At 40.7% G+C, this 21,347-nt stretch overlaps 1 protein-coding gene across 3 annotated transcripts in view; it reads right to left on the bottom strand.

Moving 5' to 3' along the window:
* The window catches only part of LOC142350700 (uncharacterized), a 72,496-nt gene that overhangs the window by 45,191 nt on the left and 5,958 nt on the right, over window positions 1-21,347 (bottom strand). For 2 of the 3 annotated variants that reach the window (XM_075402629.1, XM_075402631.1), the window contains one exon: window positions 2,069-2,297. The exons of the other annotated variant lie outside the window; for it this stretch is intronic. In XM_075402629.1, coding sequence (XP_075258744.1) covers window positions 2,294-2,297 — 4 coding nt within the window. In that variant the 3' untranslated portion in view covers window positions 2,069-2,293. Of the gene's footprint in view, window positions 1-2,068; window positions 2,298-21,347 lie in introns of those variants that run through there. 3 annotated transcript variants of the gene reach the window in all.

Raw genomic sequence — 21,347 nt, 5'->3', positions numbered from 1 at the left:
TTAATGTTGACGCGAATTAATCAATTACAAATCGTAGCCGCACACTCAATAATTCCTGTTGAGAGCTTACTAATTATCACAAGTTATAAATAATAACCAAGCAACTCCGGTTAAAGCCGCCTACGGATTTTCTCAGTATGAGTCCAAATAACTTTGGGTATGAGTCAAAACTCAAACGAACACACACTTAGACACACACAAACACACACACAACCACACACACACAAACACACCCCCCCCCCCCTCACCCAACCACCCCCCCTCCAACCACCGAAACTAATTTTTTTAAATCACCCTATTTAGTTGAAAAAGGGTGTACTATTACCTGTTGGACGATCCCGTTCGCTCAACTTCTCCGGATCTCCGCTCCACAGAATGTTGAACCGTCCACCAGAACAAACTTATGAAGACAGATCAAAATATCCGTTAAAACGTGCGCAGGTCCACTCGGCAGGCAATTCTTAGAGAATGCAGGAAAGTTTAAAGCGATGAAATTAAGTCAAAGAGGGGGGGGGGGTGTTGGTGGAGGTGAAGTGGAGGTTTCCCCGGGCATTTTAGACGTCTTTTTCGGCTACTTTAGGCGTTTTTTTTGGCTATTTTTGAAGTTTCGCCGGCTATTTTAGGCGTCTTTTTCGGCTATTTTAGGCGTTTTTTTTTCGGCTATTTTTGACGTTTCCCCGACTATTTTAGGCGTCTTTTTCGGCTATTTTAGGCGTTTTTTTCGGCTATTTTTGACGTTTCCCCGACTAATTTAGGCGTCTTTTTCGGCTATTTTAGGCGTTTTTTTTCGGCTATTTTTGAAGTTTCGCCGGCTATTTTAGGCGTCTTTTTCGGCTATTTTAGGCGTTTTTTTTCGGCTATTTTTGACGTTTCCCCGACTATTTTAGGCGTCTTTTTCGGCTATTTTAGGCGTTTTTTTTTCGGCTATTTTTGACGTTTCCCCGGCTATTTTAGGCGTCTTTTTCGGCTATTTTAGGCGTTTTTTCGGCTATTTTTGACGTTTCTCCGACTATTTTAGGCGTCTTTTTCGGCTATTTTAGGCGTTTTTTTCGGCTATTTTTGACGTTTCCCCGGCGTTTTTAGGCGTCTTTTTAGGCTATTTTAGGCGTTTTTTTCGGCTATTTTTGACGTTTCCCGACTATTTTAGGCGTCTTTTTCCGTTATTTTAGGCGTTTTTTTCGGCTATTTTTGACGTTTCCCTGGCTATTTTAGGCGTCTTTTTCGGCTATTTTAGGCGTTTTTTCGGCTATTTTTGACTTTTCCCCGGCTATTTTAGGCGCTATTGGGACCCATTTTGGACGTTTTTTCATTGATCAGTACAATTAGGAGGGCAATTGAAGATTGCCCTCCTAATTGAAGATTGCTAATTCTTTTATCAACTAAATTATGTTTTATCAAATTCCTCTTGCGCCTTCGATTCTGTTTTTAGTTTTTTTCGCAATGTTTTCACCTTGTGAGTGGTCATTCACACGTATGAACGGACATCCAGATGTGTCTTCCACTGTTTGATGATGTGGACCGATCAACCTTCTGTGGAGCAGAGTTCTGGAGAAGTTGATCGGACGAGATCGACGAGAAGGTACAGGAGCACCCCGTTTCAACTATCCCCAAGTAGATAAACTGAATTACAAACCCGCACCAAATAGCACCCAACTGGCAGCCAGCGCCCCAACTGGCAGCCAGCGCCCCAACTGGCAGCCAGCGCCCCAACTGGCACCCAGCGCCCCAACTGGCTTCTTGAAGTAGCATACATAGTTAAAACTCCGTTTTGTGGCATGACTGAATAAAATTTTAAATGATTAAACTTATTATTTACCAAACATTTATTGTAATTTAATTTTCAATATTGCCTAAGTTGTTTTTAACTAAGACCAAAAAAGGATATTTTTCATGCTAAACATAGTAAATTTAGGCTAAATATCAGTCTGTTCAGAGTATTATCAGAACATCGATTCATTATGTTCAGACTGAGCCCAGAATAAGTTCATTATGTCCAGAATAAGCTCAGCATTTTACTATTAATTTTACCATGAAATGTCTATAAAGTGTCATGATCAGAACTCTGGGCATAGTAAAAATCATAATAAAAATACTATGATTCAGTGCTGAAATATTATGCGACTCAAGTCCGGGTTGGTTTTGAATGGCTGATTTTACGCTTTAGCATATTTATGTTTATATCGTCTACATTTCTTGAAACATTCATCCGACAAATCCGCAGATATCCAACCCCTTATCGACTCATCATATCCCAGCTGCCATTATGATAGTTTGGCGTCGCTTTCATCTCGTGTCACCTAATGAAACAGGTACTCATTTCAATCCTTCAAAATACTATTCAAATTTTTATAGTTATTTCAATTTTTTTACAACTAAGTCAATTAAACAAGTTAGTGGGATGAAAACTACTAAGCGAGTTTGTTACTTTTCAGTTCGCATATGGATGCTTCTGTTTTCAACTGCTTGACATTTCTCCAAACTGCCTTCCGAGAAGACCGGAAAACGTTTTCAATTGTATAGAGCCGCAAATTCTTCTTTTTGTCACGGTTTTTTGCCTGTTTTCCTTCCGTAAATTAGGCCGCTCTTTTCTTATCATGACTCTATCTTTGAGTACTGTTGCTCTTTTTTTCAGAACTTATAACAATCGTTAAAATGTGGTCATCTCTGTTAGCATAATGATTTTAGAGTACATCTAGCTTTCTGTTTTTCTGTTATTTTTTAAATTTCCTTCGATGAATGATTGAACTTCACAACAACGCGCTGTGGTTTTATTGATAGTCGCACTTTACAGTAACATCAGACTCCATGAATCTGCTCTGCTTTTTGTATAAAATTTATCACTACGTTCTTGGCTTTTTTGTTCTGTCCTGTTTTTCGACGAAAATATTTTATTATGCAGGTGGGGCATCGTATGCAATTGTTGGTATTTTTTTCTTTTTTTCCCCATATCGGAGTTTCTACGCTAGTTTTGCAGTAATAGGCATCCATTATAGGATGCAATTAAAAATTAAAGTAAACTTTTTGGCATCCTTTTTGTACTAACAAAGTTGATAGGACCTCTTTTTTTTCCAATTGCGGAAGCGGAGATGTACTTTATAATGCTTACAATATTTCACAGTTGTCATCTACTTGATAGTTTTTTCGAGTGATTCTCCGTTTCGCTGCCGTTTTGCTGACTTTCTTGTTGCTCGAATGCGCATTTAAGCCTTAGACTCCTCCTTTTTGAAGTGGAGGGTTGCTGGTGACAGAATTTTGAACAATTGGCTTTTGGCTTTTAAATCCTTGAATATTTTCGGATCAAATATTTTTCTGTTATTTGTCATAAGCGCCCCCGGTGGATCAGAGAAGGCCCCATCGGAGGATGCAGCGGGCCATTGCGAATAAACAATTGGCCCCTAAATGTTCGAATACGTACTCGGATTTAGTGTTAATTCGCTTTTCATTGCTTCAATGTGTTCCCACATGACACTATATCTCTATCATTTGTTCATAGGAGCCTCCAGTGGAAAGTGACTGCTGCCAAAGGTCTTTGAAATGCTGGAAAATGTCTCTAGATAGAACTCTTTCACTATTAACTGATTAAATGAGCCCCCGTTGGAGGTTTGTTAGTGCGAGATTGTTCAATAATTGCGTTTTAACTACCTCTGATGTTCTCAGATGTTCTCAGATGATAATGTTTTTCTTTCATTTGCTCGTTGGAGCGCCAAGTGGAGGGTGGGTTGTACAAGAATTCTAAAAAATTGACTTTTAAATTCTCAGAACTGCATTCAGATGAAATTGTATCTCCCTTATTTGATCATAAGAACAGTTTTTGCAGGGTGGCTTTTGCCAGAATTCTTAAAAAAGGGTTTAAAGAGCTGGGTTAAGTACTCAGATGACGTAATATCTCTATTATTTGTTCATATTAGCGGAGGGAGAGTGGTGCCAGAATTCTTTTTAATTTGCTTTTAAACGCAAGCGAAAGTAAACAGATGACATTATATCTCTTTTCTGGGTCAACAGATTCCTAAATGAAGTGTGGGTTGTGCCACATATCTTGAAAATTGGCTTCAAAATAATAGAATGTGTATTTCGATGACATTGTCTTGCCATTGTTTGGTCATAAGAGTCCCCGTTGGAGGGTGGGTAGAGCCAGAATTCTTAAAAATAGGCTTTCGATTTCTTGAATGTGTGCACAGGTGACTTTGTGTTTTGATTACTTGATCATAAAGGTCTCCAGTGGAGAGTATGTAGTGCCAGATATGACATTGAATAAAATTTATTTTACCATAGGAGCTCCTGGTGGAGATTGTGTGATGCAAGAGTTCTCAACACTTTGCTTTTAAAGGCTTGAATAAGTACTCAGAAAATTTTTTTTACTATTTGATCATAGTAGCGCACGCTGGAGGGTGGTTGGTAAAAAATTCCTAAAAGTTGCCTGTTCAATTCTTGGAAAATTACTCAAATGACATTGTATAACTATTGTTTGATCATAGGAGGCCCCGTTTGCGTGTTGCGAGACTATTTACCATAATGCATTGAATTACTTGATTAAGTTTTCAGATTTCATTGTTTCCCTTATTTGATAATAGAGCCCCCTGTTTAGATGCTAGAATGGTGCCAGATTTAAAAAATGGCTGCCATATGCTTGCAAATGGTCAAAAATGGCATTGTATAATTGTCAATTGAAGGAAAAAAGGCCCCTTGGATGGTGGTTTGTGTAAGTTTTCTTGACAATTTGCTTATGAATGCTTGAGTTTAAACTCAGATGAGATTGTTTGACTATTATCTGGTTAATGGGACCGTTGGTGGATGGTGAGTTGGACCGGAATTTGTTTAAATTAGCTTTTAATTGCTTTGTTGCTTACTCAGATGACATATATTTCATTTATTTGATCAATTGAGGCATTTGTTGAGGTCGGGTGGTGCAAGAATTGACAACAATTGACTCTTGCTTCGTTTTTAGCTCCGATGATATTGTTTTTCTTTTGTTTGCTTATAGGAGTCCACGATGGAGGGTGGGTAGAGGAGAAGATTTCTTTAAGATCAACTTTCAATCGCTCGAGTGTGTGTGCAGGTGACCTCGTATCTTATTTTTTTTGACAATAAAAGCCCTCAGTGGTGAGTGTGTAGTGCTAGAATTCTGATAAATCGGCGTTTAAATGCTTGAATAAGTACTCAGATAAAATTGTTTCCATTATTTGAGCATAATAGCCCCCTGTTAAGGGTGATTGGTACAAAAATTCTCAAAAGTTGGCCGTTAAATCTTTGCAATTGTTCACAAATGACATTGTATAACTATTGTTTGATCACAAGAGGAAACCTGGGTGGTGTTAGGTTTCTCGAAATTTTTTCTTTCAAATGCTTGAACTTGTATTCAGATGAGATTGTTTGCCTAATAGTTGATCAAATGGACAACAGGTGGATGGTGAGTTGCGCCGAAATTTAATTAAATTAGCTTTTAATTGCTGAAATATTTACTAAGATAACATATATTTCTTTTATTTGATCAATTGAGGCCCCTGTTGAGGGCAGGCATGGCAAGAGTTCTTAACAATTGGCTCTGATATGCTTAAAATTGAGCTCAGCGACATTGCTTTTCTATTGTTTGGTTATAGGAGTCCGCGATAGAGGGTGGATAGAGGTAGAAGCTTCAAGATCAGCTTTCAATTGTTTGAGTGCGTGCGCAGGTGACCTCGTATCTAAATTTTTTTGATCATAAAAGCCCCCAGTGGTGACTGTGTAGTGCTAGCGTTCTAACAAATTGGCTTATAAATTCATGAAAAACTACCCAGATGACATTGTATAACTATTATTTGATCATAGGAGTCTTTTTTGGAGGCTTCGTGGTGACAGATGTCTCAACACTTGCTTTTAAATGCTTGAATGAGTACTCAGATGTCATTGTTTCCCTTATTTGATCATAGAGCCTCCTGTTTAGATACTAGAATGGTGCCAGATTTAAAAAAATGGCTTTCATAAGCTTGCAAATGGTCAATAATGGCATTGTATAATTGACATTTGAAAAAAAGGGCTCCTTGGATGGTGGTTGGTGTAAGAATTTTCGACAAATTGCTTGACAGTTTTTCTAATATTTGATCAATGGGACCACAGGTGGATAGTGAGTTGCGCGGGATTTTCTGTAAATCTTATATATTAAACGCGTGAGCTCTAAAAAAGACAAATTTTTGCATGTTTGAGAAGCCTCTCGAAGCGCATGTTTAAAAGGTGCGTTGAGCAGCATGGTTAAGCGGTCACATCGAGAGAGGTCATTGACCTAAAAGGCTCAAAAGCAAAAAAAATTGATGGGTGGGAATCGAACCCGAGTCAAAAGGTCATTAGTCATGATCAGTTACCACTGGGCTATATGGTCCCGATAGTGTCCCAACATAGAGAAGGGTTATGGTGTCCAGGTTTTGCTGCTTAACTGTAAGCTGAGTGTAACCATATTGCAGTGCTCTTGGTTTTTGCGACGTCGACTGATGCTCTTTCTCATTCAACATTAGTTCTAGAGCATTGTTTCGTTTGACTTTCTTCAGTAGGTTTTTACGATCGATCTTTGCTTCTTGTGTGAACTAAATTTTTCCAATTTTTTCGGATTTGATATCCTCTAAATCTTCTAACCCTATTTTTTTCTCTGTCCTCTTTTCTCCTTGCTATCTCTCTATCTCTCACTCTCTATCTTTCTCTCGGTTTCTCTCTCTCCCCCTCCCTCTCTTCATCCCTCTATTCTTATTGATCTTTTCTCGCTCTCTCTCTCTCTCTCTCTCTCTCTCTCTCTCGTTGTCGCTCTATTGAAATCTCTCGCTCTCTACTTCTCGCTCTTTCTCTCTCTCTCTCTCTCTTTCTTTATCCCTCTCTCTCTCTCTCTCTCTCTCACTCGCTTTTTCTCTCTATCACTCTTTCTCTCTCTCTCTCTCTCTCTCTCTCTCTCTCTCTTTTTTTTTCTCGGTCTCTCTCACTTTGACTCTCTCTCTTTGTCTCTCTCTCTCTCTCTCTTTCTCTCTCTCTTTCTCTCTCTCTCTCTTTCTGTTTCTCTTTGTTAGTCTCTTTCTCTGTGTCTCTCTTCCATTCTCTGTGGTATTCTCTCTCTTTCTCTCTCTCTCTCTCTCTCTCTCTCTCTCCCTCCTCCCCTTTCAATCTATCCCCTCATTCGCTCTCTCTCTCTCTCTCTCTCTCTCTCTCTCTTTGTCTCTTTTTCCTTCATTCCCTCTTTTTTGCTCTTTTGCAAGCTCTCTCTCTCTCTCTCTCTCTCTCTCTCTCTCTCTCCTATTCCCTGTACCTCTTTCGCTCTCTCTCACTCTTTTCAATCTTGGCCTGTATCCTATGCGATTTCTGATTTTTTTCGTTTTTCCGAATTTTATTCATCTGATTTGATATCCTCTAACTCGGTCTTTCTGTTTTTTCTTTCCTCTGTTTCTCTTCTTCCTCTTTTGTTCCTCGTTTCTCTCTCCCTCTCTCTTGCTGTCTATCTCTCTCTCTTTCTCGCTCTCTCTCTCTCTCTCTCTGTTACGAAGTAGAAGAACGAATAATATTAACCAATCAGAATTGAGTATTTATTTTCGAATTTAAATGCGTACAGAAATCGTTCTAAATTAATAAAACGTTCTAATATACGTAGAAAGTTCCGAAAAATTTCATGTAACCTAATTTTAAGTAAATATAACCACTATATGTATCGATTAAGCTGGTTTTCGGCTTAATATTTTTAGGTTTTCTAGACACTTGCCGATTGAATACGAACTGATTTTGACGTCAATGACATCAGACAAAAAACCAGTAAAAGAGCATCGAAAAAACCTTGCCGTCTAAGTTTTCGTTTGTTGCATTGATCGTTAAGGCTTACGTTGTATGTTTGTACGTCTTGATATTATAATGCTTATACGTTGCTTTGTTCTAATAACACGTTGTTGCTTATATACCGAAATGAATTGACTTCCGAAAGAGTGGTTTTACACCTTTTACATTGGTGCCGCTCCAAAATAAGAGCCAATTTTAGCGTCAAATCTTCAGAACTCACTATTAAAGACAACGGATATATTCAAACGCGTTCATTCAGCTTTTGACTCGTTTGTATTTCTTCAAGCTACTGTCTGATCCAGTCACTCAATTAATTGTCCCGTTATCTGACCTTTGCTTTTACTTGAAAGTGGGTTGTGCTGTTTATTCATTTCCCGTTCTACTCTTGCACTAGAGTAACGGAAAGGACACGTTTCGTTACAACCCAGTATGGTACGATGAAGCCAAATTCACAGTAGGTTGTCTTGATGTAGCTTTCAGCTCGATTAAAATTTGTAACAAGGATCAGGACTCAGATGAGCTGTTTGGCACCTACTCCACCCACTTCCAAGAATGGCTAACTGGTGATGCTTTTTTATGACGAAAATTATTAATTGTCGCCCTGTGCCTTGCTCTTTGTTCGAACTCACATCTCTTCAAAGAAGCTGAGTTGAACACTCATGTACTCAAAAAACTGTAAGAACAGAACCTTTTTTGCAGTGAATTGATTACAAACGATTTTAGACGGCAAGTAACCCAACCCCTGATATCTTTCAAAGACATTTTCAAGGGGTTGTGTAGTCAAATAACTCCGTGAAAATCTCCCTAAAAAGTCACCATTAACCCCCATAGTTGAATTTTTTGAGCTTAAAAAACATCAAAGTTCGGAGTTTGATCAAAGCTTCTGAAATCACAAATCTTTTTCCGCCAGATTGTAAAGAAAAGCAAGTAGTACTATCTTGACAAGTCTCAGCGAAATAGAATATTTTTTAGAAAAGGGAGCTGAGAAACCTTTATATATACTTAGACTTAAAATATCACAAATCTTTTTCCGCCAGATTGTAAAGAAAAGAAAGTAGTACTATCTTGACAAGTCTCAGCGAAATACAATCTTTTTTGGAGAAGGGAGCTGAGAAATCTTTTAAAAAAACATCGATTTTGAAAATTTTTGGTCGAAAGTTGGGAAATTCAGACAAATTGGTCCGTTATGGCTACATAGCAAAAATATGACCTCAGATATGAGAAAAAAAAGTGAGCACATAATGCTATATTGTTCAATTTTGAAAATCTTTGGTCAATTTTGAGGCAAATCAAAAAATTTGGAAAATCAATACCGAATATTGATAAATCGTACTTTCAAGCTTAAAACCGTCCAGTTTACTGGATTACCGTTCCGTAATCAAGAATTTGCAAAAAATTGACCAAAATTTGAAAAATTGGACAGATAATGGTGTGAGATATAAACTCACAACCTCCGGCTCAGAAAAAAAATTTGTCGTCTTATTATCTTCGTATCTCGTTTTCGTACCGTACCGTCCGCTTCGTTTTCGTTCCTTAACTTCACTATTCACAATTTCTGTTCATTTTTCATCAACGTCGCTCTCCCAAAACTTTGTTTTTCGTTTTCGTTTCCAATCATTCCGTTTTTCTTTCATTCAGAGTTGTTTTTCTCCGCCTAATTTTTTCCTTCGATGTAGTATGTTAAATGTGATGAAGTATGTTGTCGTTTTTGCTGTAGTATGTTGAGTATGCTAGTATGCTGGTTTGTTGTTTAGGTCTTATAGCTTTCTAGGGTGTGACTTAAGTTTATTCTCGAGTTACGGCTGGGTTGTCCTTTGACTTTTCAACTCTACTAATTTACTAGCCTTTCTGTTGTAGTATATTGATTTTGCTGCTGTTTGTTTGTGTGTACCTGTACGATTGCTATTTGGTTTGGTCCTGTTGCCTTCTAGGGTGTGACTTAAGTTTATTCTCGAGTTACGGCTGGATTGTTTCGCGACTTTTCCAACTATCTTAGTCTACAAACACACTATTGTAGTTTATTAAATTTTGCTGTAGTTTGTTTAATAACGTTAGTATGCTGATTGTTTGTTACGGTTTGGATTTTGATAGGATGTGACTTAAGTTTATTCGGGAGTTACGGCTAGTAAATTTCTTGACCTTTACATCCTTTTAATGTACTACTGCATTGCCGTAAATTAGTTTGTCGTTGAATTTGTAGTTATAGCCCCATAATGAACTATATTAGATTGTCTTGCAGCAACTTCTCTCCTTCTTCCTAGGGTGTGACTTAAGTTTGTTCTGGAGTTACGGCTAGTTTGTTTGGATGAGTTTTTGCTGTGATCTGCTAACATAGCTCTTTCCGACCTCATTTCACGCCCGTTCTTTTGCACCGTCCCGTTTCGTTGTTGCGCGTTTTTCAATCGCTTTCCCGCAAGTCCCGTTTCCGCTCCGTCGCGCACTGCTCGCTCAATTTCTCGTCTGTCCCGTTTTCGTTGCGTCGCGCGTTGCTCGCTCGACTTCCAGTCCGTAACATCTCCGTTTCGTCGCGCGTTGCTTGCTCGACTTCCCGTGTGTCTTCTGTCTCTCCCCGCGTTGACCGCATAGCGTTCAGCGCTCCACTTCTGTTTTTGTCGGGCACTGTGTGCTCGACGACCTTTTCTGCTCTTTGGGCGGTTTGTTTTACAGACTGTCTACAGTGTGCTGTGTTTGGTGTCTTTTGCGTTGGGTTTTGTTTTGCGTGGATTTTATTTGTTTGGAGTGTGCATATAATAGATAACCGTGTGCAGTGGCAGGTTTGCTGGTGTTTAGAAATAATAATATCGTGATGTCTAATAGTCTTGATCAAAAAGTCAAAAAATTGTACGCTGCCAGGTCAAAGCGTGAAGCTGAATTGCATGCCATACATGAAGATATTCTTCATTGTATAAATAGTCAAAGTAGGCGAGTGAAAGTTGAACGCCTAGTAACAAAGTGCAACGAAGCATTTATGACTGTTGTAGACAAAAATGAGGACCTGATTGCATTTGCTGGAAAAACGGAGGATCCAAGTGCACTTGTTCCTTCATTAGAGTCTTACTTGGAGGCAATGACAACTAAGAACGACAAGATCCTCGCTTCAGCACGAAACTACATCAACTCTGCTGATGATAAAGTGAGTGAGTTCCAGGAACCAAGGGTTTCCATTCGTTCTAGACTTCCCTCAATTATGACATCGTCAAAAACATCCAGTCAGCTTAAACATGATTATGTAATTGCTAAGATGAAGCGTGAAGAAATTGAAAAACAGAATGAGGCAGCCATTCGCCTTGCTAAACAGAAAAAGCAAATGGAAATAGATGAATTGGAGGAAAACAACAGGAAACGGTTGGCAGAGGCAACTCTGCAAGAATTTGAATTGCTGGACGCCGCTTCTATAGGTAGCCAATCTGAAACAACTGCAAGTGCTAGAAGCTCAATGAGAAGTGAAAAGGTTGTCCAGGATTGGATCAACACCTCACTTGCTTTAAGTTTTAACAATGAGAAAACTAGTGAACCAGATGTTATGATTGACCTTCCAGAATGTCCTAGCCACAACAACGGCAAAACAGTGGAAGATCAGAACACTGAAATTTCAAGGCATTCTATTCCAAAAAATTGCCGAGGCAATTAGATTTTAAGCAATGAGACCTTACAGCAACTCGATCCTTATTATACTCCACCTGAAAACTTTTTGGCTGCTGCTAACACACAGGCGTTGTACCAGGCGCACCTAAGTGCGCAAATGGATCAAACAGGCCAGCAGGGCGTGGCGCTTCCAACCATAACTAACCAAGGAACCGCGGATAGTCAGCCACCTTCTGTACACGCCCCAGGGGCTTCTTCACCGCCCATTCAACAGCCCATTCCACCACAGACGTTCGCACCACAAGAAAATCAAAATAATGCATCCGAGTTTTTTCCACACGCACAATCCAGGGGACCTGAAACATCAAGTCTGCCGAAGAATAATTTGGCCCAGCGAATATGCTCCCGACAACAAATTAATTGTGTCTCCCGAGCACCAAACGCCACTCTTCCTCCTTTTCCGACAACAAATCATCCAGCCCCCGCAATAAACGTTCCCTTGCACCCAAGCGCCCCACCAAGTCCAAACACTCAACAGCACAACTCCGAACCCGCTCATCCTAACGACCTTCCCATTCCGAACCCAGTCTTCTCACCTAACATCACTGCTCCCATCCCACACGCCCCTTTGAGTAATCAGCCTTTCGTCAACGAAACTTTTCAAAATAATAATAACCGAGTACACAAAGTTGTACGTTCTGTTGTTCCGCCTGTCCCAAATATGCCCACTATTCCTCTTGGCCAAAACTTTGTGCCAAATATGAGTCATTGGCGGTTTCCAAAGCACAGACCGTCAATAGTCAACCAAGACACAACCACCGTGAATAGTCTGCCTCCAAATATACACAACCATATCGCACCCTCAAGCACTAATATTCCACAACAAGTATATTCGAATTCACCCCTTTTGATTGATATGCAACCACCATCAGGTGCACAGCAGGAAAACCCAATCGCGACTACTAGTAATATTGTATCTGGTCTAGCCACTCCTGTTTTTTAGCCAGCATACCCTTATGTTGGGCCCACACCGTTGAGTTGGAGTGGTCCGCAGGTGTCTGCACCTGCCCCTCCGATACCGGACAATGCGTCATTGATTAAGATGTTGGCTGACGCAATAAACAGCAAGAAAAATGACCCCTTGCCAGAATGGAAACTTGCTCAGTATAATGGCGATCCATTACAATGGCACGAGTGGTATGGTCAATTCAAAAGCGCTATTGACTCGCAAACGCTCACTGATGACGTTAAATTGACATACCTTAAGACACTCGTCACTGGTAAAGCAAAGATTGCAATCGCCGAGTTTGCTTACTGTGGTTTAATGTACAAGGATGCACTAAGGACTTTGGAACGTAAATTTGGCCAGCCACAGGCAGTCGTAAGTGCACACTTGGATAAACTAAGCAACTTTCCGCCTCTTAAAATGCACAAAAGTGATAACATCATTAACTATTCTGCAGCCATATCCAGCCTCGTTGGGGTTTTCAAGTCATTATCATATGATGCTGACTTGAAGAGCGCTTCCCTACTTAACCAAGCGGTACAGAAGTTACCACCAAACATGAAAGAGTCATGGTCACTCTTTACGGTTAAGAAGCACTGGGTCAAGCCTACCCTCCTTGACTTTAACGATTGGCTTAAAGAAAAGGCTGAGGCCCATGATCTTATGAAACAAAGCGCAACCAAGGCCAAACCTGAAGAGAACATCACTTCAGTAACCAAGACCAAAACAGCCTCAAAAGTGTTTGCATCAATTTCACAACAAAAGGAAACAAAGAAGCAAATGCCATCTTCTTCCACAAACACTTACTCTCGGTGAATTGTTTGCAAAGGTAACCACCGGCTATGGGAGTGTCGAGTTTTCAAGGAAAAGACCCCAACCCAGAGAGCTAAGTTGGTTGCAGATAACAATATTTGCTTTTCGTGCTTAAGGGACAAGCACACGTTCCGCCAGTGCCCTCAACCAAGAAAGTGCCGAGCAGAGGGTTGCAATAGTTCGCATAACACACTATTGCATGGAGCAGATAGGGTTTTCCCAACAAAACAGTCAACAAATCCCAATACCATCCAGTCTTCTGTCAACATAGGTCAAAGTAAAGCAACTACTACTCAACAGCCGTCTAATACGACCACCACAATGTCATCTGTTACTGATGTTCAGGGGCTCCTTCAGGTGACGGAATTGCAGTTGGTCAATTCGTCCGGTTTAGATACCAAGGCTTTAGTTTTGTGTGATACCGCCTGCAGTAACTCTTGGGTGGCCGGTAGTCTCGCAGATAGACTCGGTTTGCACGGTAAAGCACTAAAGCTAACTGTCAAGGGTATTAATACCGAAGAAGTAGTTGATACTAGGGTTGTTGAAGTTACTGTGAAACCAAAAGAACAACAAGATTTCGAACCATTCACCGTCAACCCTTTCGTTAAAGAGAGTCTGAACGTTGGCTCAGATATAATTAATGTACAGGCCCTGCAAGAGACTTACCCACACTTAGCAGTCCTTGATCCCGTGACATATTCCTATAAAGACATTGAGATGATACTCGGACAAGATGTCTATCACGCCATCCGCCCGTTAGAATACTTCTCTGCCGATGAGAAGCGTTCACCCGTTGCCGTACGCTTACCCACAGGTTGGGTCTTAAGCGGTCCGTTACCATCAAATTCTTGTTTAACCTCAACGTGTTTTAAAGTGAATATCGAACATGACAATGAGTTAGCAAGTGAAGTAAAGTCATGGTACGACATTGAATCATCCGGGGCAAACAAGCAGGTCGATTCCAGATCTGCAGCAGACGCAAGGGCTCACGAGATCCTTTAGAGTACCACCATACACAATGGCCTAAGATACGATGTCGGAATGCTGTGGGCAGCAGACAACATCCAGCTCCCAAATAATTACTTCTCCTCCCTTGTGCAACTAAAATCGCTCGAAAAACGTTTGGCCAAGGATGAAGACCTCAGAGAGAAGTATACTAGTACCATCAAAGAAGACCTAAATAAGGGGTATGTAATTGAGGTTCCGGACTCTCACAAGGTTGAGAGCCGGTGCAATAAAGAGTGGTACCTACCCCACCATCCGGTTTTAAACCCGAACAAACCGGGTAAGGTGCGTAGGGTGCTCAATGGAGCAGCAAAATTTCATGGCGCCTCTCTGCTCACTGGCCCTGATCTGCTCCAAAACCTTATTTACGTACTTCTTCGCTTCCGACAGCATCCATATGCCGTCTCTGCCGACATCGAGGGACTGTTTCTACAGGTTGGTGTATTACCATCAGATCAACCATCACTTCGCTTTCTGTGGCGGGAGGACCCCACAACTAACGTTGTAGTGTATCAATATACGCGCCACATATTCGGGGCTAAAGACTCGCCCACATGCGCCAACTTTGCATTACAACGCACTGCGAGAGACAATGCCAAGTTTTACACCGAAGCTGCAAAAGCCGTCCTTGAAAACTTCTACATGGACGATTACCTTGACTCAGTGGAGTCTCCCGAGAAAGCCATCAATAGATCGAAGGAATTGGTACATCTTCTCCATCTCGGTGGGTTCAAGCTTACAAAGTTCGTAAGCAATGTACCAAATCTGGCTGACCGAATTGATGGTTCCCCTCAAACTACTGAGCCCAAGGTTATTGTTTCATGTCAGGAGGATTCATCGCATGTGCTAGGGTTAAAGTGGGACCACACTAATGACACTTTAGTTGTGAGTCGGGGTACAAGCTGCGCTATCACCAAGTCCCTCACGCAACGCTTGGTCCTAAGTCTCGTTTCGAAAGTCTTTGACCCCATTGGTCTTGTCGCACCGTTTACCGTCGGTGCGCGACTGCTCTTAAAAGACATCTGGCGTGTCACAGGACAACAATGGGATGACGAGCTCCCACAGGATATCGTTCAAAGATTTTTGGTTTGGAGTGCGGACTTACCAAAGCTTGAAAACATCAAAATTCCTCGAAGTTATTTTAGCGGACATTTTGATAATATAGAGTTGCATATGTTCGGTGACAGTTCTGAGGATATTTTTAGTGCCGTTGCATTTGTTCGAGCCCGAGTAACAACTCCTACGGGCAAGATAAAAACAGAGCTTGCGTTTGTTTTGGGGAAAGCGCGCGTGGCGCCAATGAATTTAATCACTGTCCCAAAACTGGAATTGCAAGCAGCTCTACTTGCCGCTCGGCTGAAGAACGAAATTATTCAGGCACTTACTGTAACTGTTAACCAAGTATTCATGTGGACAGACAGCACGACCGTTCTTCAGTGGATAAACTCTAATGAAAAGCAACCAATCTTTGTTGCAAACCGCGTTTGTGAAATTTTGGAGTATGCCAGCGTTGACCAATGGAACCACGTTGCAACTAAGGATAATCCAGCTGACGCTGGCACGCGTGGAATGTCCGCTGAGGTTTTGCAACTAAGCAGTTGGGTCAATGGTCCACATTTCTTAACTAACTCAAGTTTCCCTTTCGTGCCGAACAAAGACGTCATTAATAACATCAAACTTGGCGTCAACCAAGCAGTCATCATAGAAGACACTGTCTCTCTCGCTACATCTGTTAAAAAACAGACAACTCCCGTTCCGTCGTTATTCCCATTTGATAAGTTTAGTTCTTATCAAAAGTACTTGCGCATTGCCGCATACGTTCTCCGGCTTTTGCCGAAACATGCCGGCTACCGTAACCCCGATGGTAGCATTACTGACCCTACTGAGCTTGACGAAGCCGAGCGTCATCTACAGTACTTGGTGCAAGGAGAGTCTTTTGAAGCCGAAAGAAAAGATCTTCTTGACAATAAATTCGTTAAACGGAGTAGCCGAATTGCTCCACATTCACCGTTTATTAGTCCAAATGGGCTAATCCGTTCCTCGGGCCGCATCAAGCGGTTAATTGAAGTTGGGTTAAACGTAAAGTATCCAATCATATTAGACGCACGTCACCCGTTTGTAAAACTGTTTCTTGAACACACGCACGTAAAGCATTATCATCAAGGCGTTGAATACCTAAGATCAACTGTACAGGAACTCTATACAGTACTGAAACTAAGATCATCCTTGCGTTCCATCAAAGCACACAGCCTGAGATGCCGAGAACTCCAAGCTGTAACTATGCAACCAATCATGTCTGACTTACCTAAGGAGAGACTTGCTTACCAGTCTCTTCCCTTCACGAACACTGGCGTTGACTACTTTGGTTACCATTCTATGTTACTGTCCGCCGTACTACTGAGAAAAGGTGGGGCTTCCTCTTCACCTGTCTCACTACTCGCGCTGTCCATGTCGAGATAGTTACATCCATGGACACCAGTTCTTGTGTTATGGGAGTTGAGCGGTTTGTGTCACGTAGGGGTATACCTGCATGATTTGGTCGGACAATGGCATTAACTTTATTGGAGCGGAGAAAAAACTCCGAGAAAGTATTGAAAAGTGGAACGTTGTCAACATTGCAGCTGAGCTCGCTCACAAAGGTATAAAATGGAGATTCAATCCACCCAGCGCACCACATCAAGGTGGTATCTGGGAGAGGTTGGTACGCAGCTTCAAGCGCGTGTTGTATACTATTCTTGGCACGCGTCGCCTCACGGAGGAGGTACTGCATATACCTTTTGTCTCGTGGAGAATGCTCTCAATTCGCGTCCTTTAACACCAGTAAGCGCTGATCCGTGCGATTTGAACGCTTTAACGCCCAACCACTTTCTTCTAGGAGAATACTCTAACGGTATTCCGTCTGTTGTCGGCAATAATGAGCTTGACCATCGTAAACGCTACGCCCGTGCGCAGTCGTACGCTAATGCGATCTGGTCCCGTTGGATCAGAGAGTACGTACCGACGCTGAACCGACGCTCTAAGTGGCAGACGCCTGCCGAGCAACACCTTAAGACCGTTGACTTGATTTGGATAGTTGAAGAAACCAACCCTAGGGGTTACTACCCAACCGCTCGGATTGTGGAACTCCGCTACGGCTCCGATAGCGTTGCGCGCTCCGCCGTTTTACGTACGTCGACCGGTTCACTCGTCCGCCGTCTTGTAAAACTTGTACCAGTTTTCCCAACATCTTCTTCCGGGCCGGAGGATGTTACGAAGTAAATGAACGAATAATATTAACCAATCAGAATTGAGTATTTATTTTTGAATTTAAATGCGTACAGAAATTGTTCTAATTTAATAAAACGTTCTAATATACGTAGAAAGCTCCGAAAAAGTTCATTTAACCTAATTTTAAGTAAATATAACCACTATATGTATCGATTAAGCTGGTTTTCGGCTTAATATTTTTAGGTTTTCTAGACACTTGCCGATTGAATACGAACTGATTTTGAGGTCAATGACATCAGACAAAAAACCAGTAAAAGAGCATCGAAAAAACCTTGCCGTCTAAGTTTTCACTTGTTGCATTGATCGTTAATGCTTACGTTGTATGTTTGTACGTCTTGATATTATAATGCTTATACGTTGCTTTGTTCTAATAACACGTTGTTGCTTATATACCGAAATGAATTGACTTCCGAAAGAGTGGTTTTTGCACCTTTTACACTCTCTCTCTCTCTCTCTCTCTCTCTCTCTCTCGTTCGCTTTCTCTCTCTCTCTCTCTCTCTCTCTTGATTTTCACGCTTTCGGTCTCTCTATCGCTCTTCTTTCTCTCTCTCTCTCTCTCTCTCTCTCTTCTCTCGCTCTTTCATTATCTGTAGCTTTCTCTTGCTCTCTCTCCTTTCTCTCTCGCTCTCTCACTCTTTATCTATCGTTTTCTGTGTTTCGCTCATTCTCTGTCGCTTTCTCTCTCTCTCTCTCTCTCTCTCTCTCTCTCTCTCTCTTCAATCTTGGTCAATAATTTTTGCATTTTTTTTATCTATCTGATTTGATAGCTTCTTCTTTTGCTTTTTTCTTCTTTCTCTGTTCGTTCTTTTTTTTGCTCTCTCGCTTTTTTCTTGCTCTCTCTCTCTCTCTCTCTCTCTCTCTCTATCTCCTTGATTCTATCCCCCCTCTCTCTCTATCTCTCTCTTTCTTTATTCCCTCTTTGCTCTTTTTCGCACGCACACTCTCTTTGATTCTCTGTAGCTCTCTCTCTCTCTCTCTGTTGAATCGTGGTCTGTAAGCTTTGCGATGTCTGATTTCTTTTTGTTTTTCTTTCCGTCTTTTATCCATATGTTTTTTTCTTTCTTCTGTTTTCTTCCTTTTTTCCCTTGTTTCTCCCTCTCTCTCTCTCATGCTCTCTCTCTCTCTCTCTCTCTCTCTCTCTCTCTCTCTCGCTCTCTCTATCTCGTTCTCTTTTGCTCTCTCTCTCTCTCTATCTCTCTCTGTTTCATTCTCTTTCGCTTTCTCTCTCTCTCTCGCTCTCTCCCTCCCTCTCTCTCTCTCTCTCTCTCTCTCTCTCTCTTTTCTCTCTCCCTCTCTCTCTCTCTCTCTCTCTCTCTCTCTCTCTCTCTTCCGCTTTCATTCTCTGTCACTTTCTCTCTATATTTAATCTTCGCCTGTAACATTTGCGATATGTAATTTTGCTTCAACTTTTATCTATCTGATTTGATATCCTCTCATTTTTTTCTTCTCTTTCTTCGCTCGCCGTTTTCTTTCCTTGCTTTCTGTATCTTGCTGTCTTTCATTCTATACCCTCACTAGCTCTCTCTTCTCTCTCCCTCTCTCTCTTTCTCTCGCTCTCTTTTTCGATCTCTTGATCTCTTTCCCTGTAGCTTTCTCGCTCTGTACGCTCTCTCTCTCTCTCTCTCTCTCTCTCTCTCTCTCTCTCTCTCTCTCTCTCTCTCTCTCTCTGTCTGTCTCTCTTCAATCTTTGTCTGTAACGTTTGCGATGTCTGATTTTTTGTTTTTGTTTCCAACGTTTATCCGTCTTATTTGATATACTCTAACTTTTCTCTTATCTTTCTTCTCTCTCTTTCATTTTTCCTCTATTTTTTCTCTTTCTTGCTGTTTCTCTCTCTCTCTCTCTTTTATTCCTTCTCTATCTCTCTCTCTCTCTCTCTCTCTTTCTCATTCCTTCTCTCTCTCTCTCTCTCTCTCTCTCTCTCTCTTCAATCTTGGTCTGTAACATTTGCGATATTTGATTTCTCTTTAATAGTGTTGCGGGCCTGCTAGTTAGCTTTTAAATGCTTGAATTTTTACTGAGATGACATATATTTCTTTTATTTGATCAACTGAGGCTCTTGTTGAGGGCAGGCGGTACAAGATTTCTTAAAAATTGACTCCCAAATGCTTAAAGTTGTGCTCAGATGACATTGTTATTCTTTTGTTTGGTTACAGGAGTCCACAATGGAGCGTGGGGGGATGTAGAATTCTGAAAACTCAGCTTTCAATTGCTTGAGTGCGTGCGCAGGTGACATCGTATTTTTATTATCTGATCATAAAAGCCCATAGTGGAGATTGCGTAGTGCTAAAGTTCTATAAAATCGGCTTTCAAATTCTTGAGTAGGTACCCAGATGACATTGTATAACTATTATTTGATCAACTGTAGTGTCCCCTGTGGAGGCTTTGTGGCGCAAGATTTCTCCATATTTGGCTTTTAAAGGATTTAATAAGTCCCCAGATAAAATTGTTTCCATTATTTGAACAAAGTAGTCCCTGTTGAGGGTGGCTAGTACAAAAATTCTCAAAAATTGGCCGTTAAATCTTTGCAAATAAGCACAAATGACATTGTATAACCATTGTTTGATCACAAGAGGCAATTTGGAGGGTGTTAGAGTTCTCGACAATTTACCTTTAAATGCTTGAATTTGTATTGGGATGAGATTGTTTGTCTATTATCTGATTAATGGAACCATTGGTGGATGGTGAGTTGCGCGGGAATTTATTCAAATTAGATTTTATTCGCTTTTTTGTTAACTCATATGACATTTATTTCAATTATTTGATCAATTGAGCCCCTTGTTGAGGGCGGGTGGTGCAAGAGTTCATAACAATTGGCTCCTAAATGCTTAAAATTGAGCTCAGATGACATTGTTATTCTATTGTTTGGTTATAGGAGTCCCTGATGAAGGGTGGGTACAGGTAGAATTCTTAAAGATCAGCTTTCAATTAATTGAGTGCGTGCGCATGTGACCTCGTATCTTAATTGTTCGGTCATAAAAGCCCACAGTGGTGAGTGTTAAGTTTGTAGTGCTAGAATTCTGAAAAAATTGGATTTAAAATCTTTGGGTAAGTACACATATGACATTGTATATCAATTATTTGACCGTAGGGGTCCCATGTGGAGTCTTCGTGTTGAAAGATTTCTCAACAATTGGCTTTTAAGTGCTTGAATAGGTACTCAGATAAAAATTGATACTATTATTAGAGCATAATAGCCCACTGTTGAGGATGGTAGGTACAAAAACTGTCTCTCAAAAGTTGGCAGTTAAATCTTTGCAAATGTACACATATGACATTGTATAACTATTGTTTAATCACAAGAGGCAATTTGGAGGGTGTTAGAAATATCGACAATTTACCTTTTAATGCTTGAATTTGTATTCAGTTGAGATTGCTTTTCCAATATTTGATCAAAGGGACCACAAATGGACGGTGAGTTGCGCCGGAGTTTGTTTATATTTGCTTTTAGTTGCTTGATATTTTATTCAGATGAGATTTATTTTTTTAATTTGATCAACAGAGGCCCATGTTAGGTGCGGTTAGTGAGAGAATTCTCAACAATTGAATCCTTAATGCTTAAAGTTAGTATTGTGAAAATTGGCTTTTAAATATTGAATAAGAATCCAGATGACATTTTTAATTTATTATGTGATCATAGGAGTCTCAGGTGGAGGCTTCGTGTTGACCAATTTTTCAACAATTGGTTTTTAAATGCTTGAATAAGTACTAAGGGCTATCTTTGGCCTTCTCTTGGTTTTACGACTCGAAGAGGAGTATTGATACTCTACATGTTTTGTTTTAGCAAAAAGCAAGTTTGTTCTTGACTTGAATTTTGACTTCTTTCTGTTCGTGCATTTACCTCCGTTTTTGATTGTTGACTTCTGTTTTCCAACATTGGACTTTAACAGTAGC

This window comes from Convolutriloba macropyga, chromosome 12 (assembly GCF_964194025.1).
Source record: "Convolutriloba macropyga chromosome 12, txConMacr16.3, whole genome shotgun sequence".
In the NCBI taxonomy this organism is placed as follows: Eukaryota; Metazoa; Xenacoelomorpha; order Acoela; family Convolutidae; genus Convolutriloba; species Convolutriloba macropyga.
This window is presented reverse-complemented; position numbering and strand designations above follow the sequence as displayed.